The 25,283-nt window shown below is 39.8% G+C and overlaps 4 protein-coding genes and 2 long non-coding RNA genes across 7 annotated transcripts; 4 read left to right on the top strand and 2 right to left on the bottom strand.

Moving 5' to 3' along the window:
• The first annotated feature begins 106 nt into the window (after window positions 1-106).
• Window positions 107-4,404, top strand: LOC128893896 (uncharacterized). Of its 2 annotated transcripts, XR_008461419.1 has the most exons (4): window positions 107-851; window positions 1,693-2,504; window positions 2,618-3,412; window positions 3,506-4,404. XR_008461419.1 is itself a non-coding variant. In XM_054155218.1 (3 exons), the coding sequence occupies exons 1-3, from the start codon at window positions 684-686 to the stop codon at window positions 3,084-3,086; spliced, it is 1,449 nt and encodes a 482-aa protein (XP_054011193.1). In that variant the 5' UTR covers window positions 107-683; the 3' UTR covers window positions 3,087-4,404. The 2 variants fall into 2 exon arrangements, 1 of the variants encoding a protein (XP_054011193.1); XM_054155218.1 differs by having other exon boundaries at window positions 2,618-4,404.
• A 7,225-nt stretch (window positions 4,405-11,629) lies between these two features.
• Window positions 11,630-21,340, bottom strand: LOC128893938 (uncharacterized). Its single transcript, XR_008461428.1, has 3 exons — window positions 20,305-21,340; window positions 14,075-14,216; window positions 11,630-12,775 (listed from the first exon to the last, which is right to left on the bottom strand). It is a non-coding gene; the product is annotated as an uncharacterized LOC128893938 (long non-coding RNA).
• LOC128893901 (solute carrier family 52, riboflavin transporter, member 3-A-like) lies at window positions 14,648-17,156 on the top strand. Its single transcript, XM_054155225.1, has 2 exons — window positions 14,648-15,499; window positions 15,567-17,156. The coding sequence occupies exons 1-2, from the start codon at window positions 15,288-15,290 to the stop codon at window positions 16,648-16,650; spliced, it is 1,296 nt and encodes a 431-aa protein (XP_054011200.1). The 5' UTR covers window positions 14,648-15,287; the 3' UTR covers window positions 16,651-17,156.
• Window positions 17,312-19,765, top strand: LOC128893899 (solute carrier family 52, riboflavin transporter, member 3-A-like). Its single transcript, XM_054155223.1, has one exon. It carries the CDS (start codon window positions 17,697-17,699, stop codon window positions 19,053-19,055), a length of 1,359 nt encoding a protein of 452 aa, XP_054011198.1. The 5' UTR covers window positions 17,312-17,696; the 3' UTR covers window positions 19,056-19,765.
• Window positions 21,341-21,531: 191 nt separating the features above from the next.
• On the top strand, window positions 21,532-24,668 carry LOC128893907 (F-box/WD repeat-containing protein 9-like). Its single transcript, XM_054155235.1, has 7 exons — window positions 21,532-21,767; window positions 22,376-22,535; window positions 22,906-23,048; window positions 23,126-23,355; window positions 23,647-23,896; window positions 23,962-24,237; window positions 24,301-24,668. Exons 1-7 carry the CDS (start codon window positions 21,684-21,686, stop codon window positions 24,385-24,387), a joined length of 1,230 nt encoding a protein of 409 aa, XP_054011210.1. The 5' UTR covers window positions 21,532-21,683; the 3' UTR covers window positions 24,388-24,668.
• LOC128893944 (uncharacterized) lies at window positions 22,389-25,278 on the bottom strand. Its single transcript, XR_008461433.1, has 2 exons — window positions 24,954-25,278; window positions 22,389-22,581 (listed from the first exon to the last, which is right to left on the bottom strand). It is a non-coding gene; the product is annotated as an uncharacterized LOC128893944 (long non-coding RNA).
• Window positions 25,279-25,283: the final 5 nt, after the last annotated feature.

Genomic DNA, 25,283 nt, shown 5'->3' with positions numbered 1-25,283 from the left:
TTCTTGTCTTAGTCACGACCGAGATAACTTACTCCAAGTTTACTCGGAGTGGTTTACGAATTTTACAGAGTTCGAACATCGACGATGATTCCTCCTTCTTTCAATTATTTTCATTTCTCGACAATGACTAAAGGAATTATCCCTGAATCCTCTACTCGAGTGGTATATTTATGGAGTCGCTGATTTATAGAATCTCTGTCAAGTCCTCGTAATTTAAGTTTCACGTGTTGGCATCGGAGTGTTCGTTTGAACGCAAGTGGAGACCCTTCGTAATCCTATTTCAACTGTGAAATACTGCAGTTGCATGTAAGCTCTCTGTGGCATTAATTGTCGCACACGGGAAGGGATTACATTACAAGTACCGAAGTGGATTCCTGGCCACGGTATTTTGTCTTTTTCGCCGCGCTGACAGAGAGCTTCGTTATATTCTCGAAACTTTTTATCATGGGTGTTGTCGAACTCCTTTCTTGCTCCTCCATTGATGAAACTATTCCAGTGAAATATAAATGTATGGAATTCCATGAAAACTTACGAATAACCGAGTTGTTTTACATCGATTATTTCAAAGCATTTAGATGGAGGAACTCTTTTCTCTGTTGCAGAGCAGTCCACAGTATCCAGCAACGTAAAGGCGCCGAGCAATCGCGGACCCATCGATTTAGCTGTGCCCTCGAGATGCGGTGATGGCTCTGCTCTACAGATTCGCGCAGCTGCCTGACAGCAGTGGCACGCGGGTCTTCTCTTTCGTCGTCACCAGGAGCGTGGTACGCGATCCCGAAAGAGACGTCACTAGCAAGGAACTCGTCTGCGGCTTCCAACGATGGTCCGTCGCGTTCTCGCGTGGAAACAAGGTAATTGAAGCAAATAAAACAGTAATCTCTCGCTACACAGAGAGGTCATTGTCCTTCGCAATCTCTTATCAGAGGTCACGCTATTCTCACTTTTACCACGGCGTAGATTAACGTTCTCCGTCGCGTATGCAAACCAATCGATCGAAAGTATACGCGAACGTGTTTATTAAATCGCCATCGCGCGGAATGAACTCGGAAAATCAATCGACCGTGTCGATGCTTAAATTCAATTAGCGCGAACGCCGTCTGCTTTTGTAAATACGAACGGAAACGCGGCGCGTCTCGCGTACCAAAATACGCTGCGATTAACTCGGTAATTGAATAGCGATATTATCGGGAAATTAATGAACCCGCCAGCGATAATCCACTATCGAGAATAAAATCTCGCAATCTCGGTTCACGAACGTGTGACCAGGAAATAAAGGCAAAGCCAGGATCGATGAACGGCGCGTTTGGTTATCAGTACGTACAGGATGGGCCACGAGTATCGAAACGATCCATAGTAGAGTGACTTTATAAGTTGAAACTAAATGAAATTTCGATTGGATTTGTAAAAAAAAAAACACGCTGATTTCCAGATTTTTAGTAGAGACAACGTTGCTGTTTGTACAGGGTCGGTATACGGATTTGGTGGCGCCATCTGGGGTCGATAAAGGGAACTGTTTCGTTAGATATGGCGCTTAAAATCTTCTGTACATTGGTACTACCGAGTATATAGGGTTCAAAGTCCTAAAAACTTGCTAATTTCTTCATTTTCATCCTAATGAAATCGAATCTAGAAGTCACTGTAGTAACAGACACCTAAGAAAAATCTAAGACGAAAGCTTGTCTGTTCTCCAAGGTGCTGGGCGCGTACCTGGTATGGCGAGGTGCATCGAGAAATCTGCGGGTCTATGTGGACTTCACGTTCACCTTGCTCAACAGAGAGCACTTTTCGATGAACGAGGGCTTCTCGGGTAAGCGTGTCAAGTTCACCTACGAGGCCCCAGCCCAAGGCAACCGAAACTACATCCCCGTATCGGATCTGTACAACCGCAACTTCGCAGACACGAACGGCGAGTTCCAGCTGGAACTGACGATGTCGAACGTGAGAACCGTCTACATGACAGACCTTAAAATGCCCAGCAGCACGTTTCCCACTGGACAATCGAAGCCCAATAAGCTGGAGACCGATTGCTTCGCTTTCGGGGGATTCGATTGGAACCTGGTCATTTATCCCCATGGGAACAAGGAGCCTGAGGGTTACCGCGGCCACGACAGCGGCGTGAGCGTCTATCTGATGAGACTGAGGGGCTTCGACCACCGCTGCAGAGTCCGGTACAGCGTCACCCTTGGCGAGGGTGATCGTAGGATCGACTCTGGCCAGATAGAGGATCTTTCGGACGAGGAAGGACGCGGTTTCGGCTGGCATCCCCGCGTCAGGTGGTCGGAAGTCTCGCACAAAGGAGCTGTGCGAGTGTCGCTAGAGATGGTCGAGGCTAGGACCATCTGCGAGGTGGCGGTTCAAGCACGAGGACCTGCCGTGCTCCCTGCCATTCCTTGCTACGATCGGGACAAGCAGGCCTGGACCATTCGCGCCGATCTGCACTCGGACACCGTCAGGCTGCACTTGGTGTACAAGGATATCCACAACGTTCCTCGGAATCACTTGAGGTTTGTATTTCCTAATGGAACCTGAAATCAAAGGAGCTAAGTTAGAGTTTCTGTTGATCGTTTTGTGAGAAACTCGCCGTTTAAAAAATCCAATTTTATTTTTGCGTCGACAGGTACGTGAGCTGGTCGGCCTACCTGCTCAGGGAGGAGGAGCCCAGCACCGTGGCGACCAGCCTCCCAGGAGCCCCGTTCAGTCGTTACTACGCTCAAGAGTCTACGGACGAAGGAATCATCATGGAAACAAACCTGGATACGAACGAGGTGAAGGAAAACCACTGTCCCTACCTCACGGACAAGGGTCAGCTGAGGATTCGCCTAGAGTGGAACGAGAGCCACCTACTGTTCCAGGCGACTTACCACAAGTACGACGACGTCTGTCGCATACACAATCAGCAAATGAGACGCGAGATAGCCTCGCTCCAAGGGGAGAATTACAGTCTAGAGAGGCAGTTGTTCAGCTACCAGAAGAGCCTGGCGTACGCTGAAGCGCAACAACAACAGCAACAGCAGAACCAACAGCATCACGGTGGCCATCAGGCGCATCTGGAGAGATCCGCATCCACGGACACCGAATACGCCTGACAAGTGGAACAAATGAACGAGCTGCCAGCCGCCGGTTGCAGACGACAATTGCCGGTCGTGCAAGAGAACGATCGTCGCGTCCACCAGAATCTGGTCAGGATGATGGACCGACGGCTGAGCAACGTCCAGCTCCAGCAACACCTCTACGAGGAGGCGCAACAGTGCCAGCAAAGGTACAGCGACGGTTCCCCGCGGCAGAGCGTCGATCAGAACCAGGAGCACCGACGCAGCATCTTCCAGCAACCGAAGTCGGCCCGGTCCAGCGTGGGCAGATCGGACAGCGCCTCGGAACGTGGAAACGACCATTACGCCGGCTATTATTTGGGGTACGTCGGTCAGGCAGCGCACAAAAGACGTAGGACCACTTTCTGGGAGACCCTGACGGGTCTCGTGTGCTCATTGGGCGCTTTGGCTTCCAGGGCTGCCAAGATGGCCACCAGACGGGGAGAGCCTCTTTGAAGGAGCGCGCTCGCGGACCAGTGGACTGGTACGATACGGGATTCGAACTGGGTACCCGGATAACAGTGACGTATTTGTGATGTGGAGAGTTTAGAATGTTGGACGGTTACGGTGGAGAAGAAACGTCGACGGAGAAGCAACGCGCGACTCGTTTGTGTTCTCGTGGACTGGAGACTCGACGATGACGTTTGTCGTCGACGTACGCCGTGCACGTCGAGGATAACCAAGGTCGAAAGTGCCAGCACGCGGCTACGTTGACGGTAGAGCATTGAGAGCGAGGATTGGGACGCGGACTCGTCCGTGAATTCTATCGAAGAGAAGATGCGCAAAAGGGTTTCTTTCCTTCCGCGCTGTACAAGCTCGTAATTGGCGACCGGATGGACAATGGGACAGCAAGACGACGCGAGACGAGGACGATGGATCGCTCAGTCTGGGAAGGTTTCGCGGGGATGGTCGATTGATCACATTCGTCCATGCTACTTTTTTTCTTTTGCTGATGGAGTCCGATAAACAGAGACCAAGGACGGATATGTATCTCGTCCGGTAGAGGGCACTCGACGATGAAACAGCTCCGAAGGATGAAGCTTCGAATGGAACGGCCCGTCCAGGGCTGTTCGTTCTCGAGTACCACGGACGGAGAAACCAAGAAGGCTTTGACGTTTAATAATAATCGACTCGGGAACCGGTCGAACCTGCAACACACGAAACATACAGACACACAGACACACGGATACACGGTAGGAACCAAGAGGGAATCGACGGGGGAAATATACTCGAATGGCCCCGTCCCGTCCGTCGATTCGATTCTACACACGATTCTATCTACTTGTCAATTTACTATAAAAAAAAAAAAAGAAAATGGATGAAAAACAAACAAACAAAACCTATTTTCCTCTAAAGACTTTTTTCACCTATCGTCTGCGACTTCTTTGATAATAAAGGATCCGTGCGGCGTAGTCGCCACCAACTCGTAACAACGTAATAATCGTAGCACGTACACACCTTAAAACGAATATACAAAAAGAAACTACAAAAAAAAAAGATTATAATAATTAAAAAAGAAAAAAACAGAGTTTAGAGTGCAGTCGATGTTACATAAACGAAAGTAGGGGAACCGAGGCCGTTGTATACGCGCAAGCGTCGATGTCCGGCACGACCATTGCGTTCCAAGATGGAAGCCAACAGACCAGGGTAAACATAATGCGAACGATGCTGTCGTTCGATTCGTTTCACGCACGGGATATTCGTTAATTTTGTTCGATAATTTCTATTCTATTATATATCTATTATAATTCCAGCAAAGAGATTTATGTATTCCGGATAGCTTAGAAAATATCGTTGAAGTGAAAAGTTCGCAGTGATGGGCGAAACCCTAGGTTTCGAATAAATCTGAAGTTTGCCGATATGTTTGCTTCGTTTCCTTCTTTGGAAAATATTCAAGAGAGGAAACGAGACAAACATATCAGCAAACTTCAGATTTATTCGAAGCTTAGGGTTTTGCCCATCACTGAAAGCTCGTTAGAAAGATATTCGTGAATCTTTTATTTCCTTATTAAACGTGTACATATCATCTACACTTTTGATGAATTTATATGTTAAAATGGAACCTTCCTGTATGTTTACTTTCTTTTTATTAAAAAGTATTCTATTACCTTCGAGAAATAATTAACGAAAATCCCGGTGCGGAGCGAAGAGGCACGAACGACGTACCGCGTATAACGCCTAGATCGAAGATGCATCCAATTTATCGCTCGCCGAAAGTACACACTTATTTTCCTAGAACTCCTTGGTCGCGTTCTATACCGTGCAACAGCAGGGATGGGCAAAATTCTTATCTAAATATAAATTTCGAACAACGAATACGAAATGAACGGTTGAATAAAGATCAGAGAATGGGAAGAAAATTTAAAAAATGAAATACTTTGCAATGAAGAAAATTTAACCGTTTCATTTGTTGTCTTTTATTCCGAATAAAATGTTGCCCATCTCTCTGCGACTGTACGTGCTGGGTCGCGAACGATATTGCGCTCGAACCTTGGGGTCGCACGTTTGTCATCTAATTTCCTGCTCGTCCCGTCCCGTCGAGCATTCCAGGATCGACGTTTCGATGTTAACTTTAGCGTCGCTATCCGATTACGAAACGGACAGTCCGTCGATATTCCTTTTTTCTCTCCAATTCGTTCGTCCGACGGAAGCACACCAATTAACACTTCATTTCGTCGAAACGAAACAGGCAAACGATATAAACTGAGGGTTCCTGAACTCTACGAGCGCTTTCCTTGCCATTTTCCGATCCACGGAACTCTTCGACCCTGAAAATTCCAACTAAAAATTTGTTCTATTGAATAAAAGGCTGTGCAGTGGATATTATTCGTTGCCCAATATTCGTATAAATGTCTCTGTAAAATTGTTACGCTATTAGGAACCTTTCTAACCTTTATGAGTTTTTAAAAGCACCCTATTTGCCCAATATTCGTGTAAATGTTTACCTTTGTAAGATTTTTACGCTATTAGGTATCTTTTTAACCTTCGTGAGTTTCTAAAAGCACCCCTATTTCCCATAAATCTTTTATCAAAAAAATAATAAGCTACACAAAACCTCAATTACTTCAAGATGCCCTGGGAATCCCTTGAGCTCCCCCCCTCCCCCTCCCCTCCCCTCCCCCTCCTCGTCCCCCCCACGCCTTTACTTCCCCTAATATTTAATATCATCTAACTCCTAGCTCCCCTGTTGTTCCTAATCTCTATGAAACTTGTTCTCTTGAAATCTTCTTCGCTCCAATCCTTCTTTCAGCAAACTGGTAAGTACCATCTACTACTAAGCAGAAGATACGCTACCCTTTCCGCCTTTTCCCAAAGAACTTCCCCGCCGTAAAGTTCAGGAAGCGCTGGTTCACGCCTTGTGTGCCATCTCGCGTCTACCTGAAAACAAAAACTTCCTGCAGTCTCATCATCGTAAGTGACACGTACGCTCGATCCAATATCTATCGGCACCGCGGGGCACATTCGAGCCCATTGCTGCGTCCGGATGTGCGTCAGCCAGAGATGGGAAGAACTCTTGTTTCCATGAAACAACTCGAATAACGAATAAAAAAAATAAACTTATAAATCATCGTTTGTACAGTAAAAATTAGAGTGCGAATTATAAAATCTATTTACGTTTCAGGTTCGAGTTTCTAAAAGTCTCGCCCATCTCTGTCGTCCGGACACGACGCCATTGGTGTTTCTTCTCTCCTCGCGTATGTACATTTATTCATCGCTAAAGCCTATCGAATAACGAATGAGAATCTGATTCGAATATTCGTTCGAAGTAAAATTTGCCCAACTCCGGCTGCGAGTGACACAGCACACCGAAACACGTGCCCGCGAGCGATACGTGCACGTCAGGGCACCACGTCCGTCTCATCGTTAGCTAACGATCGATAAGGCGCCGTCAGTCCACATCGCGTACACGCTTAACAGACCACTATGAATCGTCGTGTGCAGCGCACGTGTGCCCGCAGGTAATTCGGGCGCACCTGTGTACACGAAACCCGTCAGGTCTCGCAACAGCCAGTTAAAAGCACGGACGCAAAGCCAGCGTCCACGAAGGGAAGAGTCTCGAATATCTCCCTTTCGTCAATTATTCCATCAGCCACGATGCTTGGAACGTATTCCGATTTCGTTCGACGAACTTTGCTTATTTATCTGATTAATTTAGTACGACAGATCGCTGTTTGTTTAAACTGTACTAGCCTCCGTGCTTTTAACTCGCTGGCTTGTCACGATACGTCGCATGAAAGTTGTATCCCTCCTCTGTAATAGCGGAATCTGTATACTTTGTATATAACTGTACTAAACTGTACTAAATTGTTGAAGATTTATGAAAGATGATTACGAGAGTTGTGCCTATATACGTGCAAAGCAGAGAAGGATTTTATGAGAATCGCGGGATCGAGCTCCCTTTCGAGACTCCAGCAATCGCGGCCATTTTGTCCACACTTCGATCCTCTAGCTAACTCGCGACTATATACTTCGTCGTTTATAATTCCATCGAGGAAAAACGAAGTTTTCCGAGACTCGTTACGCAACGAAGTATGTCTGAGTCACCCAAATTATTGAACAACTGTTCAATGTGTACGGTGATGTCACCTTTAAAATGTTTTTTAGACATTGCGTAAAAGAAAAAAATTATCTCCACCTCACGGTGGCTCTAACAGAGTTAACAAACGAGAAAATTTCGTAACGAACCTCGTTATTCGAATTAGAATTTGCCCAACTCTGTAATTCGCAATATCTTTTAAACTTCGACAGTCGCGACAATTTGTATGCTTCTACCGGCGGCTGTCGCGATAGCCGCTATCTTCTTCGATTCCAATTTTTCTTGTAACTTCGTCCACGACTTCAAACTTAACGTTAGAGTTCCGCGCTTGTCAGGCAAAATTCGTTAGCGACGGTGATATTCTAATTGCGACAAAGGGAATTATAATCCAGCACGTTCTCGTTAACGATATTCTAAACGTGGTTCAGTGGGTCAAATTTGGGGTAAGCCTTGCCCCGATAAGTGGTACGTGAGCAAACATAACCTGTACAGCGCGATAAAAATGACAAATAGCGGCTCTTCTAGAATTACCTGCGAAGAGTCTCCGTTTCTGGGGAAATTCTCGTTTCGAGTCAGCGGGAATTTATTCGGTTATATGTGGTACCATAGAAGACTCGCGCGAGATCTTATTTCCATTTTAATATGGCGGCCTACCGCGCTTACATCGCCACCGCGATTACGTTTTTCCATTTCCGGTGGAATTTCCACTCCCTGTTGAGCAGGATTGGACCGCGATTAGCTATTTTATTTTGTTTGTGGTCACTGCGATTATAAGATTCCTCGAGTGGGGAATCCCAATATTCGAAAGAGACCTCGATCGCTCGATTCCTGACGATTGTTCCTACGCCTATGGAGGCCAGGGAATCCTTGGTATTTACGCGTTTCCGTAATGTAAGGTCACCTTGCCAGTAGTTGATCACCGGTCGCGTTTTTTAGAAATTCTCGTCGAAGGTCTAATGTCACGTGTTAATAGTCGAACGGGAGAATTTCAAAGCTTCAAGATTAGCTGGTCTACTATAAACTTTTTCGATTAATAAATTTCGGTGGTCAAACATTGGTATCGAATATCGTTCATCCGCGAAGTATACCTCCTATGTCTGTGTAGTACCTCTGTGTCGCGACGATAGCGGGGTACGGTACGTTCAATGGAGCGATAAAGCTGGATGTAAACTAAGCTTGTCACGTGACTAACATTGTAACGAAAGATCACCTTGCCAGTAGTCGATAAACGTTTGCTGATCGTTTTCTAGAGGAGAAATACACCTACAAGAGGTACTTCTACTCTAAACTAATCACAATTTCCAAGAAACAGTCCTGTACTCGTGCCTCGTGCATCGATAATCGACAGTCTCGATTTTCGAGGGTTACGCGAGGCACTATCGTACAGCTGAAGGGCCCCACAAGCCGTCCTGATGGTTCTTACCATTGAATATAATTTACTCCGTCAACTACTGGCTAGATGATCCTAACAACGCGGAGGAAACGATAAAATAAAGCAAGGGAAGTGGTCTCTCTCGTAGCGAACGCACTTCCCGCGGTGTCCTCGAATAAAAATTTCTTATCTTATATGCGGTCACGTATACAGGACCATCGTCGACGTCGATGCGTCATCGAAGACTAGTCGAGCCTACGCCTATGGCCTGGGCTGACCCATCGACTTGGCTCTAATGAAATAGTTAGGAATCGTTCGAGCGATTCCTGGAACCGAGTCGACGGATATTATCGACGACGTGAACCGATCGTATCTAATGTCATTGTATCGTTGTGTAATTTGTCAGATTTTATCGAACGAAGCGTACTGTAAAGAGCGTCCCGTGTTGAAGCTCGACTTTCTCACACGTACACACATACACAGGCACAAAACCCTGAATTTCGAGAGACCAACGGAAATTGTCGCCCAGGAATCTCACCCTATTCCCTATCAGTCTATATTCTCCTGTTTCACGGTTTTCGATCCAGAATTTTCTAATCGAAACGCTGGCGACAGGCGTGACAGCAGCTCTGACAATCGCACCTAATCCGATCGGGGTGAACACCTTAACGTCTGTCAGCGCGATACCCCGCGATTCTACTTCCGGTAGGATAACGATGTCGAAGGGAGAAAATGCTGCTTCGTCGGACATCGCGCAGCACCTGGAAGGTTCGGTCGTATCGATAACAGGGATCTTAAATAGCGGGAAACACAAGTTCGGGTGCTGCAGGATCTTTGAAACATGAAATTCCAAAACATCCAGAAATAGTTGGAAATCCTCAGGCACCCACGATATTCGATACTAGGATGTCCAGCGTATCTGGAACGTCGCGGATATCTAGAACACCTAACATCTATCTCCATTGCAATCAATATTTCGGTTAGTATGCTGTCCCTTACAATGACCAAAGTAACTTCAAGCATCGAGCGCGCACCATGTTTTAGGAAGTTTGGAGTATTCGATACTTGGTGGCACTCGAGATACCCAATAACCCGAATTTCCAAGTATAATTGAACATCCAAGGGGCATGAAAGTTAAGAGGGAGACGAGAGCCGCGCGCGAGAGACCGCAATAAATTCATAAACCACTCGACGATGTTATCTTCCACGTGTTGTCGGTGTTAACGAGGTCGCAGATTCAAGACTTCGTGCCCGTGATTCGGTTCGGCACTTCAGTCAATTAAATTCACTCTCACGAGGACCGAGCGCGGGCATCGTCGCGTCGTCGAGGAACGCGAGAACACGAAGTACGGTCAGAATTCACCAGACGGATCGACAAGTCAGTCGGGTCAAGGAGCCCCGTTTCCTCGGATCTCCGTCCTCGTCTGTAATTCCGTCTTTCGTCAAACGCCACTTATCTACCCGTCTGCGTACCTAGTCTCTTATCTCGTATTATCTATATATTCCTGCTGTCTCACGATCGAGCTTTGCTTACTGTTGGCCAACGAGAAATGTTCCGCGATCTCATCCTCTTACGTCAGTCTATCATGGCATCAATTGACCTCGGAGAACCTCGATTACTCATACGAGCGTTAGACGGGAGAGTTTACAATCGATGTAAATATTGTAACGATGTACTTTTCTTTCTACTTCAAACGTATTGAATTATCCATCGTGGATCGATGTCGCGTGAACTTTTCGAGATGAAAGTCTCGGCCATCATAAAATACCCATCAGCCGGGACGATCTGATTATCTCCAGAGATAAAGACGTTTCAGCTTCTCGCGACGAAGCACTCGAGTGGACAGCCTTGTCTAGAGATCGTCAATCCAGGCTTTATTCGTGGTTTGATCTAAAAATAAGTACGAGAACCTATCGATTTCGAATTTTGTACGCGTATCTACTCATACTTCGAGTATTTTTACACGTGTTTTCAAGCTTTAATAATCGTTCGATGTCAGGTTATATTCTATTGCGTCGAAGAACATAAAGAACAAGTCGTTATGAAGTTAAGTACTCGCAACCTTGCGGGTAGTTTTCACCCTTTAAATCTGTCTGTACAAAAATACGTGGTGTCTAATATTTTTCGATCGTACCGTGTTCCTCGTTAGTAATATATTCATTCTATTCGAACATATTCTCAAAGCTAATTCTCCATACAAGAAAAAACTACTTGTTTCAAAATTCTAAACCAGGCTACCTCTTTAAAATCGAACCGAATGAGAACACTTTGCTTTCGTGTACAAGTTTCTAAGTATCGGTTCGCTGGCCTCCAACCGAGTCCCGATTCTTCGAACCAGGCCCGATATTGCGATCCCCCACTCCCAGCATCGCATAATTAATTTTTGTCCATCGATATTCCGCGTCTGTAACTCTTTCCAAGAGGGCGGAAGTTAATATCGTGCCCAGCTCCAGGTTATCGGTTTTTCCTAAAAACGAGACGTGAAATATAGAGGGCATAGCTGCCTTCATACATTCATCGCCGTAGGAACCCTGCAGAACTCGTATCATAAAGTGGACGGAAGATCGTTTGGGACCGAAACAAACGCTCTCTGACCTATTTCATCTTTTTAGCCGGCGACTGACTTGCGACAGAACGCTGTAATGTAACTGCTCGGCATGAATTTTAAGCCGACGACTGACTTGCAACAGAATGCTGTAATGTAACTGCTCGGTACGAATTTTACGGTTCGACACCAACGTTACATTACAAGGTCGTTTTTGGAATCACGAATGCTCGCTTCGAACTCTCGGTTGAATTCTCTCGCAATGCTTCCTACTCAGTTCAGTGAAAAGTAGACGATCAAAGAGGTTCGTCAAAAAACCGACAGACCAGTGGACCACGGTCGAGAGCGAACCGAGCGCAGGAGGCCGTCCAGACTAAGCGAATGCTCGCGTTACATTATAATGTTCTGTTGCAAGTCAGTCGCCGGCTTAACGCGAGCATTTGCTTAGTCTTAACGGGCTAGCGAGCAACTAAACGAGCCGGTCTTGAGTTCGGTTCGCGCTAGTAGGAAGCATCGAGAGATAATTCAGCCGAGAGTTCGAAGCGAGCATTCGTGATTCCAAAAACGACCTTGTAATGTAACGCTGGTGCCGAACCGTACAAATCGTGCCAAGCAGTTACATTACAGCATTCTGTTGCAAGTCAGTCGCCGGTTTAACAATAAGCGAATGTTCTCGTTACATTACAATGTTCTGTTACAAGTTAGTCGCCGGCTTTACATAATCCCTACGATATGTCTAGATCGATGTTCATTTTCGCTAACAAAGGTTCAACTATATCCCGCGCTTTCCTACCGAAAAAAAAAACTTGTATTTCTGTTGAGAAACGTTCCGTAACCCGACACATGACGAACGATGATAAACGATCGCGAACAATTCCCGATCGAAACATAGAGATCGATCCATCATTTGCGTCGAACATTTCCATCGTGACGAACCGAGACGGTTCACACGGGGAAACGAACGTGCGCGCTGACAGACGGTGAAACACCATGAAACAATAAAGATTCGCTAGTCATTTACGCGGCGATGGCCGCTCCTCGATAGTTTACGAAACGATCGCCTGCGACGCGATTTACTACTCGAAACAATTTTTCTCGGAGTAATTTTTTCATGTATATTTTCATGTCCCTTTCGTTGGGGGAGGCGTCACGTTTTTTCTTATCGCCGCGACTTCCTCTTCCGTGATGCGCGCCATCAGGGTCGCTGTTTCGCGCCATTTTATCATCCTCCCTGTAAAATAAAAAGAAAAATATTAAAAAAACACACCGACGCAATCGCGTAACAACAAATCATTCCAAGGCTCGCTTGTTAAAATTTATAATACTTGATTTCGTGTATTAACGAACACTAAGAAAGGTATTTCTAAGTTTTAGTAAAAAAAAATGCAAAAGTATGTTAAACGAAATTTTTCGACGTTAATTAATGGCGCGACGTACAGAGGGAGGTCGTGCGTTTCCTTTTCAGCTTCCTATCTCCCTCGTGACGACTCTTTTTCGATTGATGTATGTTCGTACTTTTTACGCACGATGTAAACGCACCTCTAACGCAAAACAAAACCCTTTTTTCATCAGTGTGATCTATTCAGAAATGCGAACGCAACCGTCACACGTTTCTCAAGAAGTTTTGAGGATATACATATATATACTAATGTACTTAAACCATCTGTGAGTCTGCCTCGTCTTTTATAAAGTTCTTGCTATATTCAACCGATTGTGGTTTTTATTTATCGTTACCTACCCTTGTAGAGCTAATTGTAAGTATCCTTTAATTCGTTACTTATCTCTAGACTGCGGATTTTTCTGCAAAATAACATCTTGGCAAACGCGGCTACAAAAATTGAACCTAAATAGGAATTTATTCTGCAAATATTACAATATGAACTTTATCCTCCATATTTTTTATATTCTTGCATACTGTGCGCGTTTTGTAGTTTTGTTGCACATTCGAATTCCCTATAAATGCACAAAAATCCGCAGTCTACTTATCTCAATATCAATGTCATTAAAATTTTAACGAACACAAAGCTATCAGATTATACGATAACACGAAAGACCAAATTTTCTCTTGTAACAATAAAAACTTATTCTTAGATCATTGACCTTTTTATTAGGTTGTCCCAAAAGTTTCTTTCGCTTTATTTATAAGTAATACATGCACAATATTTTATGTTTTATGTTACATCACTGAATTGTGCACGATTCATTTTGCTCCATTACTGTTACAATATGAATATCTATGAAATTATAATTTCTATAGATTGAACAATCTATAGATTGTCTATTTATATAAACACGACCACATAAAATAATTGAGTGCAATTCGCGAAAAAAACTTTCGGGACAACCTAATAAATGGATTGCCCGATAAATTTGCTTTCGATTATCTTGTGCTTTCTTGCATGGTTCACGACTGTAATTACACGCATTACTATCACTCGTGACCGTTGCGACACAATACAAAACGGTCACAAGAGACATCGACCCCCAAGATATCTTCGTCTATGATTACATCAAGGTATTCGAAACTGACGCATCGTTACTCCGTTGAATGCTGCATCGATCACAGATACGCGAAACGGTGTACTATGATTACAATAATTGACCTGCCACGATGATTGTGGTAATTGACCCGCATATATGGAACGATAAACTATCGTACTGGAGTGCACAATCTGAAAGAGAATGCAAAGTTCAACATGAATAAAATCTTTTAATGAAAAACAAAATTATCATGCGTGAAATAATATTCCGCGAATTGTTAATTAACGCAAAACTGACCGCGAAAAAATAGATTCTACATTTAATATACATACGCGATGTGCTTGTATAAACCTCATATAATTTTAATCGTGTAATTTGAAATCTTAGGATATTAAAAACAAAAGTTATACTGTTTTCTTTCGTTCGTTGAATAGAAATATAAAAATAAAAAGTTTCTAGAATCATACACCTCGTTAGGACACGTCTCTAAACTTATATATATTGTATATCTAAAAGTGTATCGACAACCTTGACAGAATAAATTGACAACTGCATGCGTACTCGAACGATAGTTAATCGTCGAAAAGGATAGAGACAGTCAGAGACAGACGACAGTCGTGAGTCGAGCTGCGGCCGTTGATCGATTTGTACGTCAGTTAACGTTCCGTAGTTTGCCACGTTGTTGTCACTGTGTTTGCTCAACAATTTCGATCACGCAGTCGCGAACTTCGAAAGTTATATACGTATCCGTCAAATAATTGTATCTATCGGCAATTATCTCGTGGCTGTGAAATTTTGTCGGCGGTGGGTTATGTTTTCCGTGAAGAGGAAAAAGAAAAATGTCTTGAAACGGTGCTAAAACACGGCTACGAAATTCCTTTGAGACTGAAGAACAATTTTATAAAAATATGTACGTGGAAAAAGAGCTAGTGACAACGTATAATTCATCGCGAACACCGAAACAGTATCGAATGACAACAGAATTGCTGACTGCATCAAAAAATTGAATTTCTTTTTTTCCTGCAACTGGCACATATGCTTAATTAGTGAAGTCGTTGCGTAAGAGTTTTGGGGAACATTAAGTATAAGGAAATAAAAGTCTTTTACGCTATTGTGCTGCCTGTACCACTACGTGTCTTCAAATATAAGAGCCTAAAAGTGTTCCTAAAACAAGACAAACAACGGAGAAGAGACGGGAAAATACACATGAAGGTCGATTGACCTGTGTGGATCCACTGCTGGTGAATGACAACGGAATCAAAATGTTGAGTCAACGATTGAGCAATAGAAGATTAATAGTGGACCTGCTCGCGCTATTGTTTGGTCTTGGTGCATGGGTTGGAATAAATGGTATATATGTTCAACTACCTCTTCTAGTAAACAATTCTCCAGAGGGATGGAGTCTTCCAGCATATATGGTCATGCTAGTACAATTCGCCAACTTGGGACCAATACTTTACACGATGTATATAAAGTAAGCACTATAGAATTTGTTAAAGCTTTCATATCTTCAATTATAATAATATTGTTTTCTCTTTCAGGTACAGTCCGTGGGTATGTGATAAATACATTACGTACTCACTTCTAGCAGCTGCATCATTGGCTACATTTATATTAGCATTTGTATATCAAAAAACCTCTGTAGTATTTGGCAATGAGCATTCAACTGCTCTTTTGTCCCTAATGTTTGTAACAGCCGCCGTTGGATGTACAAGTTCAGTTCTTTTCATGCCTTACATGAGGAACTATAGAGAAATTTATTTAGTATCGTATCTCGTAGGAGAAGGGCTCAGTGGATTTGTGCCAAGCGTAGTAGCATTAGTCCAAGGGGTTGGTGGAAATCCAGAGTGCTTGAATACTACTAAACCTGACTCAAACACTATAGAATTCACACCTTATTATCCAGAGCCCAGGTTCACGTGTAAAATATTCTTCATTTTCATCGGTGCCTTATTGTTCTTGTCTTATTTAGCTTTCTTAGGATTAAATAATCTATCTGTTGCTATTAGAGAACGCGTGAAACATCCAGGGAGTATGGAAACATTGCCCACAGACACAAAAGCACCACCAAGTTATAAAACTAACTCTGGTTGGGCAATGTCCAAGCAAGTGTATACATATTTATTAATTATGATGGCAATTGTTTCTTTCCTAGGTAATGGTACATTACCGAGTCTTCAGTCGTATTCCTGTTTACCATATGGGAATATCGCATATCATTTAACTGTTACACTGTCGTCAATGGCTGGCCCACTAGCGATGTGTTTAGGTTTTGTTATTAAAGTACCAAAAATAAGTTTTCTCACTGTCCTCCTCGTAATTGTTACGGTACTCTCGGCTTTCGTTTGCGTTTTGGCTGCGAAATCGCCTACTCCGCCTTTACAAAACACATGGGTAGGAGAACTGCTAGTAGTTTTGTCGTGGATATTAATTAGCGGTCTAATAGGATTTATAAAATTAGGTATTACGACATTGTTTAGACCCGATCCCGGCAGGGGTCTATATTACACTGGTGTCGCAACTCAAGTTGGGTCATTAATTGGAGCAATAGTCACTTTCGTTTTGGTTAATCATGCAAAAGTATTTCATTCTTATTCTCCGTGTTCGATGCATACAGGACAATAACATTTCACATAGAATACAAAATAGTCCAATTGAAAAAAGTATATAAAATTTTAACGTATACAAAACATTTTAGTTCCTATGAGTAATGACTATTGTTTGAAAAAAGAGAGGATATAATTACTACTTGTTCCAGTAATGTGGATAAATTTAGAGAATGTAAACTTTCACGACTAAGGCTGATCCCTACTAGCAGATTTACACAAATAGGAATCAGTTTAGTTTTTATCAATTTATTTTAATTGACAAGCTAAATCATATATAATAGTTAAAAGTCCATGTACATTATTAGTATTAAAAGTACTTATACCGTGATACATCAGGGAAAAAGATAACGTGTAAATCTGTAAGAAAAAACAATTGTTTGACTAGACTTAAGTAAGACATAATGCATTTTTACTTAAATTTTGTATACGTATTTCAAAGAATTTGGACTTGGCATAGGTGAACGAATGTACTTAAAGAACAATCATACATTTAGGCACAAATATATTGTACATGACAGTCAATTGCATTTTCAAAACTCTCAATTAAAAAAATATACAATTCTACCATGTTATTCATTGTGAAAAGTTTATCTACAATAAACATGGAGATATTGGTACCTCAATAAGTGCTATAGAATCATCAGTTCAGTTACAATGACATAATGCTTTATTAGATACATGAGTTCATGTAGAGAACCACTTTTCTGAATGCTCATATTTCAAAGAGACTTTAACTGCCACTTTGACAATTTAAGGATTTACAAAGTATCAACTTTGTTGCTTTATCTGATAAATTTTATTGTTTGGATTAAGCAGAAGTCGAAGGTAGAAGCCATATCATCTCATTGCATCAGTATCTTTATTAGAAGTGTACTAAATACTGTAGAATTTTAATCAGTAATATTTTACTGTATTAAACTGTTGTGTTATTAGTGTTATATATCAAAAGAATTTATATGAAGATATTAATTTTTGCAAGATATGTAAGTTTATGTAGTGTAAGATTATTTATCTAATAGTATCGTAATCATATAAATTTGTTATTGATTATTATTCAGCAAAATGAGGAATGTTTCACAAGATTTAAGTAGATGCAAGGGAAAAAGTCGCATCGCTCTGCATCTTCTTATAACTATATTTGGCATATCTACTTGGACTGGTATCAATGGAATATACGTACAAGTACCAGTACTTATCAATACGTCTCCGGAAAGCTGGACTTTACCAGTTTACCTAGTATTAGTGATACAGGCTGCTAATATCGGACCTTTGCTTTATACAATTTTACAATACTTTCAATGTAAAACAAACGAGTCCTGGTGGATATTGTGTTTGCTAGTTTTAGGAACTTGTGCAATGGGTCTTTTAACGTTTTTCTATTCCGAAAAGACTGTTATTAACGAAACAGAACATAGCGTGATACTATTTACTTTAACATTCTTCGTTGCTCTATTAGGCTGTTTCAGTTCTGTATTATTTATGCCATACCTTCGCAATTTTAACCAAAGTTTTTTGGTATCATTTTTCATAGGTGAAGGATTAAGCGGCGTACTGCCGAGTATAGTTGCTCTAATACAAGGAGTTGGAGACAATTTAGATTGTACAAGTGTAAAAAACGATACAACAAATTCTCCTAACTCAGGTTTGAATTTTTCTCCAAACGATTATTTCCTTTTCATTTTTATTATTTTATTTTTATCTCTAACTGCATTTATTATTTTGGAATATTCTCCATTTGTGCAAAACGCTAAAAATCTTGATAGATCTATTGATTGTATATGTAATGAAACGAGAACAAGTATTTCTAATTGTCCTAATGATATACAAAATGTGAAACATTCTTCATTAAAAGGAAATAATAAAGATTTGGTTGTTCATAATCACAATGAAGGTCTAATGAAACAGACGCGATATTATTTATTCATATTACTCGCTATCTGTTACTTTTTTAGCAATGGCTTCTTTCCTAGCATACAATCATACTCTTGCTTACCATATGGAAATGTAGCATATAAATTATCAATTACATTATCTCAGTTTGCAAATCCACTTGTATGTTTACTAGCATACTGGTTCACAGTATCAGACATAAAAATTATAAATTACTTGTCTATAGTGTGTTTAACAGTTGGAAGCTATGTCACATATTTAGCATTAATGTCTCCTACTCCTCCACTGCACGATACCAAACTTGGTATTTTTCTAGTTATAGTGTCGTGGACAGGTCTAATAGGGTCTATTTCTTATTTAAAGTTGTCTATTGTATCGATATTTAGAAACACAATGCTTCCCAAAATACTCTTTAATGCAGGTGCAGTTATGCAAATAGGTTCTGCAAGTGGCGCAATATTTTCATTCATAGCTATTAATTTTACCGAGTATTTTAAAATGCCTGATAATTGTGCTCTAAAAAATGAATAAAATTATAAATGTTGCATCTTTGTTCATTTTCATGAGCATTCATAAGTGAAGCCAAAGATACATGTATTTTTACATTGCATTAAGTAATGAGAACTGATGATTGGTATATCACTCTGAATAGAGATACAGACACATGTATATATATATATTTTATTCATAGGGATATTTTTGTAATCGAGCATGTGTGTCTGAATTTACAAATACACTTATAATAAACACAACTAATAATGTTGTATGAATACTACATTGACTGCGCGTCACTTGCATTTGAGTAACTTGTGAGTTTAAAAAACAATGTATGATTCAAGTATGATTAATATCTAATTTTATCTCAAATATTGCATTCTAATATACTGTATGTACGTACTCAAGATAAACTGATTACACATTTTGGTCGAACAATCGTTATTTCCTCCTTATGGAAAATGATGGAATTATCTATAAATTACATCAATTGTGAACTCCAGATAAAGCGCGATACCATTCCAAATAAATATGTATGTAAGAATTTTGAAAATTAATATATTCTGTTTATCAGGAGCGCATGATACTATTGTTCTTGTAATTTGAGATTGTTAATTGCTTTATAATGAATGTTATACCGATTGGGTACAAAGTTATTTATAAATGTAAAACGCGCGCGATATTTTGTGGATTCAAAACAGTGTTATGAAGCGATCTGTGCTTTAATTAAATGATTTATAGTTCAACAGTGTTCTATTTCATCCATTCACCTACATTTTTATTAAAGTAAAGTCTTACTTTATTTGCATACCATGTAAAACATTACTTGAGTAGTATTCAAGTACTTTTTCATAAATGTTTCATTGGTGAAGAGATTCGGAACTACAAATTAAGACGAAAATAAAAAAAAAACTAAATTATATTTAAGACTCTATAATTTTCTAATTTATAAATACAGACGAGGTATAAAATCGATTTTTCGCTTTATAGAAGTATAATTTTGTATCACTTCCAACGTTATCGACTAAGATTGGTGTAAGATTTCAGTGCCGCCAATGGCAAGAATAAGAACTAAGCGTTTCGAAAGTTATTTGAAATATATCAAGATTCATATTCGACATTTGCGCGGGAACCAAGCACATACCCCAACGACACATTACTTGCCGTATTTACAGCATTATCGAGTACTGGTAATGAAAATAATGCTTCTCGTAAAACTACAATGTGTAAGGCACACAACTATTCGATCAAAAAACAGTAAAAATGTACTAAAATGACTAATTACCCCTTGATGAAATTTCGTTTGCACGTTGACTGTCATGGCGTCGAGATGCAACACTCGCGTTCGAATTTCAATCGCTTTCAATCTACAGACAAAACGACGAATTAATGTAAGCTTGTTGAAACAAATACAGCTGTACTATAACTAAACAAGAATCGAGTTGAAAATATCTCGCGGAAGACTGTATCTAACTTAAAAATGTCAACGACAATTGACACTCAAGCGGCGAAAAAAAAGTGTAAACCGGTACCAATTTTCTCGCGATATTAATTGAATTTAGTATTAAATATCTATCATTATTGGATAAAAGCATTAACAGAGGATGACGATTAGATTAGAAGCGAATATGTACAAATGAAGGACACTCACCACAATACACACGTCCTTCAAAGCGTCCTATCACATTCATTGCCGCGGAACAAATGACGACCCTTTCGGATTGCGTACTTAGTGGTGGTAACACTGATCAAAAAATTTTTAGCAGTTCAGCAATTCACTGCTAAATGGCAGCACCAGAAATCAAATTCTGTTTTATCGACGTTTATACGTTACTTATGAATACTTATTGCTTCAACATTTCTATCGATTAATTGTTTTTTTTTGGTAATTTCGTAACTTACATAAATAGCTATTTTTTTTTTGTACTCTATCTATTCTAGAGATTTCCGAGAATATCTAGAATGTCATTGTTTATAAAAAATAAGTTAATAAATTACAATTTTACATAGTTTTTTTGGAAATAGATCAGTGTACGAATACTTTCCACATCCACTGTATATAAAGTTTTATTATCAAAAGTACCAGAATATATTCATTCTACAATATAGGTTATCAATCCAATGAGAAAATGTTTATGAATGTTTTAAAAATGTATTCTGCCTCATATAACCTATATATAACATATTTTATGTAAACGACCAAATAACAAATATATTAAAGTGCTCTCATACGTAATTAATAAAGTGTTCGTTCATTGACTTGATAACCTCTCACGAAGCTAATAACCACGTTTAGCTTTTCAATTACGTGAAAACTGGAAGCTCATCGAAAATAAAGGGCCTCATTTCGACGTGCCGTGTTCTTTTTAAATTGTATGAGTTAATAGAATTCTGTGAAATTCTTTTTAAAATTTTTCCCATTCCTGGTTGTCAGCCCTGACTTAGGAGTCAGTCTCAAAATGCACTTAAACGGAGATAGTGAGTCATGCGCTCTGGTGCAAGACTGCAACGAGCACGAGGACCAAAACGGTAAATAAGAACGTAAGTGAAAACACCCGTTACTTTTATCTGTTCTCATTGCGCGTTGAGTCATCAGAAACTGAGCATCGATCGAATGATAGTGTTTACAATCGCGACGTTCAATACTGGCCACTCTAGAATAAAATGTGCGATGATGAACAAAGCTCCTCTCAAATTGAGGATGATAAAACGGATTCTCAGTTATCCTTGTTGGATTTTCCCGTTGAGGTATGTATTTGTAAATTATGCACATACTCGTGCACTAATAGCTTTCGTTGTTTAAATAATACCTAAAGAGCGAGAACATTGTAATTCCACAATTATTAAATTTCCTAATAAAGTTTGCCAATTTCGATAAATCTGTACGACTGTAGTAAATGATCTCAGTACAATGATTATTAAACGGAGTATTGTTATATCTGGTGTTTACAAACGTTAAAATAACTGTCATCGAAGTATGTGGTTTCGATAAAGTTTTTATGAAAAATAAACTTGTAGATATCTTTGAAATAAAAGTATGAAGCTGAATAAATTCGGTTAGCAATGACCTATAACGTGTACCATTAAAAAAACAAGTAGAACATTCCAAGAATTTTATCAAAACGTCAGCGATCCATGGTCGCCATTTTTAAATGCCTGTTCTTGTATAGGGTATTTAAAAATACGACTGTATTTAAATAATGCACGTATTAAAATGTTCTTAAATGCTTTTTCTTGTAAGCAAATTTAATCAACATGACTTAAGAAATAACTATGTAGTTTCTGGTAAAATAAATCTAAAATGTTTCTACGGAGATAGAAGATAATTCTAACACAATGTTATCGTTTTATTTCAGATATTTCTTCATATCTGTTCTTTCCTAGATGCCTCTACTTTAGTACATGGCTTGAGTTTAGTGTGTAAACAGTTTTATGAGATTTTAAGCAGTGATTCCCTGTGGAAAGTGAGAATCAATCATATTTGGCCAAATACGGGTTACCCAGTTTTGCCTCCTGGTTAGCTCAAATTGATAGAACCTTGCGCCTTGCACGACCAATCATTCTGTAAATAAATAAAACACCATCTATTTAATGAATGCGACAACTAACCATTGTACTTCAAGTGTTTTATGTATCAAGTTTTATTGTACATAATATAGCTTTTAAGTATTTAACACAAAACCTAATTTTCATGTATTGCATTTGAAAAATGGTACGCGTGGTTTACAATGAATTATTAGTTTAATTAACAGCAAGATAACACTGAATGAGTAGTTATATAATGTCATATTACCTTCTTACTTGAAATGTATTCTTACACACTGATAGCAATTGCTAACTGTCTCATTTATATATTGTTCATTTATGGATATGTTATTTCATTTAGCTGAAGACGATGAACTGTTTTGGAAATTATCATGTGTTGCATTAGAAAAACAAACTTCATTATGGAAGAAGGAGGATTCGATGGAGAGAATATCACTTAGTAATTTACAGTACAGTACCATTGATGGATTGCTGTTAATGCAGGTAGGTATTAAATTCTATCTAACTTTATATGAAAATTTGTGTTAGAGTAAATTAGTATTATTTCTCTGTCAAATTAGGATGGACACATTTGTATATCAGGAGCAAGAGATCGATCCTTGGCATGCTGGAAGCTTCCTACAGAAGAAAATGAAAAAGAAAGTGTTATGTGTAAAGAATTAGCCCATGATGGATGGATTTGGGACCTAACAGCAATAGACAATACCATTTATAGTTGCAGTTGGGATCAAAGCATTAAAGCATGGACGCTTACCAATACTGGTTTTTACCCCCTCAAAACTTATCAGATGTACATGAGAACCAAACTGGTTATTTTCGCTGCTCACGTTATGGGAAGGTCGAGCGAGGAAGGCATGAAATTTTATCTTTAAGAAATAGTTTAGTCACATATTGTTACAAAACTAGCATATTAAGTTGCAGACACTATACGTAAAGATTTTTCTACAAAAGGAACTCAAGCAAAGAAACGGCTTAGTATTTTTTTGCATGCTTTCGCTCGATCTGCCAAAAATGACTATGCAAAATGCTGCATCTTTCCAAAAAGTTATAATGTTTTACATAAGCATTAAATATTTTCTAGGGACGTCTTAGGTGCTCTGTTGTGTATTACGTCATGTCCTGAACTAGCCACTTTTGCTACGGGTTCATATGGTAGAACTATATTAGTATTTGATCAGAGATTGGGCAACCATCCTATTGCAAAGTACCGACCACATAAAAGAGCTGTTATTAGACTAGCGATGAATTCTCAATTTATTTTGTCGGCCAGCGAAGATAAAACAGTCGGTATATGGGATCAAAGGGCGGGAAGAATCATGAAAAATGTTACTGTAAGGAACTTACAGTAAAAGTCTTAGAAAAAGAAGTTTAATTATTCTTAGTGGATATATTTCAGATTTCACAAGAATCATTTCCCATGAGTATGTGCATGCAGAGAGATATGGTCTACGTAGGAGATGGTAGTGCAAAGTTGCACGTATTAGATCCAAAGAAAGACTTTAAACCAGTTAAGTGTTATCCTACTGAACACAAGAAAGGTATCAGTGGTGTTCATGCAGGACCTGGATGTTTAATAACAAGTTCCACGGATGAGACAGTAAGAATATCCAGTCCTACTGATCCTCCGCAACACCTTGTCACTTTGAAATCGAATTATGGCGAAGTGGCTAGCGTAAGTATCTTATATAATATTGATTTATGTAAGATTTGTATAGGAGTGTATCTTATTCTTCAGATTGATTACTTGAACGACGTCCTTGCTGTTTCTGGTACAGAGGGGATTGAAATTTGGAGACCAAAATCAGGGACGCGATGTGCATAAAGATGTCAATAAATTAATGGTTTCTACGAGCATTTTCATTCGACATGCTATATATTATAGTAATATTTAATAAAAAAAATCTATTAAATAAGAATTAAGTATATATAGATGCAAATAAAAATTTAAGAAACGCTTTTCTAATCGTATTGTTAACTACTTACACTACTATTGTCATTGGTCATTTCTACAGAAAAAAAGGGATTAAATTAAGGATACAATTCATACGAATACTCTCGGATGATTAGATGACATTAGTGAAATAAAAAAATACTTTTCGTAGTATTTAATTCTTATTGCAAAATACCCATAACAAAATTGAACGATAACCTATAAAACTACTTTCGATCGATTACTTATTTAATAAAGATTTCAAATCATAAAATGGAATTACATTTCATATCGAATGATTTAAATTCGTCTAAAACGAATAATAAATAACAAATGAGCGTATAGCGATCTATTGTCAACGGTTATTTTCAATAGTTAACTCTCGATCTATTCGTTCATATTTCGACATATTTCGTTCCATCATTTAAATTCTAATACCTATTCAACGAATAACGTACAAAAATGTGTTTATCTTCCGCTCGTTGTTCGAAACTTATTATCTAGATAAGAATTTCGCCTATCTCCGATTCGAAATACAATTCAAATTTCACCCAACTACCAATGCGAGAATCGAAACAATAAGCCGATCGATGTCTCTGCCATCGCCGGAAGTGTTCGTCTGCTATGCCCCGAGAACGTTCAATTGTCTGTCCGTATGAATCCCCGAAAAACCGTATATCGTCGCGAAACAATGTTAAACGAACGTGTAATAGCCATCAATGATTAATTAAGAATCCACCGTTGAGATCCAACGTAAATCCAACTTGGTATTCTGGTGTCGTTAGCCG

The sequence above is a fragment of the Hylaeus anthracinus genome, unplaced genomic scaffold (assembly GCF_026225885.1).
Source record: "Hylaeus anthracinus isolate JK02 unplaced genomic scaffold, UHH_iyHylAnth1.0_haploid 3, whole genome shotgun sequence".
Taxonomy (NCBI): Eukaryota; Metazoa; Arthropoda; class Insecta; order Hymenoptera; family Colletidae; genus Hylaeus; species Hylaeus anthracinus.
Note: the sequence above shows the minus strand (reverse complement) of the source record. Positions and strands in the feature narration are given on the sequence as shown.

What these genes read in the sequence shown, in the direction of transcription:
- LOC128893901 (XM_054155225.1), top strand. Translation starts at nt 15,288, where the DNA reads ATGTTGAGTCAACGATTGAGCAATAGAAGATTAATAGTGGACCTGCTC. An exon ending in CTTTACACGATGTATATAAA is followed by an intron (nt 15,500 to 15,566) that starts GTAAGCACTATA and finishes TTTCTCTTTCAG; the next exon opens with GTACAGTCCGTGGGTATGTG.
- LOC128893907 (XM_054155235.1), top strand. Translation starts at nt 21,684, where the DNA reads ATGTGCGATGATGAACAAAGCTCCTCTCAAATTGAGGATGATAAAACG. An exon ending in ATGGATTGCTGTTAATGCAG is followed by an intron (nt 23,049 to 23,125) that starts GTAGGTATTAAA and finishes CTGTCAAATTAG; the next exon opens with GATGGACACATTTGTATATC. An exon ending in ATTATGGCGAAGTGGCTAGC is followed by an intron (nt 24,238 to 24,300) that starts GTAAGTATCTTA and finishes CTTATTCTTCAG; the next exon opens with ATTGATTACTTGAACGACGT.
- LOC128893899 (XM_054155223.1), top strand. Translation starts at nt 17,697, where the DNA reads ATGAGGAATGTTTCACAAGATTTAAGTAGATGCAAGGGAAAAAGTCGC.
- LOC128893896 (XM_054155218.1), top strand. Translation starts at nt 684, where the DNA reads ATGGCTCTGCTCTACAGATTCGCGCAGCTGCCTGACAGCAGTGGCACG. An exon ending in CGTTCTCGCGTGGAAACAAG is followed by an intron (nt 852 to 1,692) that starts GTAATTGAAGCA and finishes CTGTTCTCCAAG; the next exon opens with GTGCTGGGCGCGTACCTGGT. An exon ending in GTTCCTCGGAATCACTTGAG is followed by an intron (nt 2,505 to 2,617) that starts GTTTGTATTTCC and finishes TTGCGTCGACAG; the next exon opens with GTACGTGAGCTGGTCGGCCT.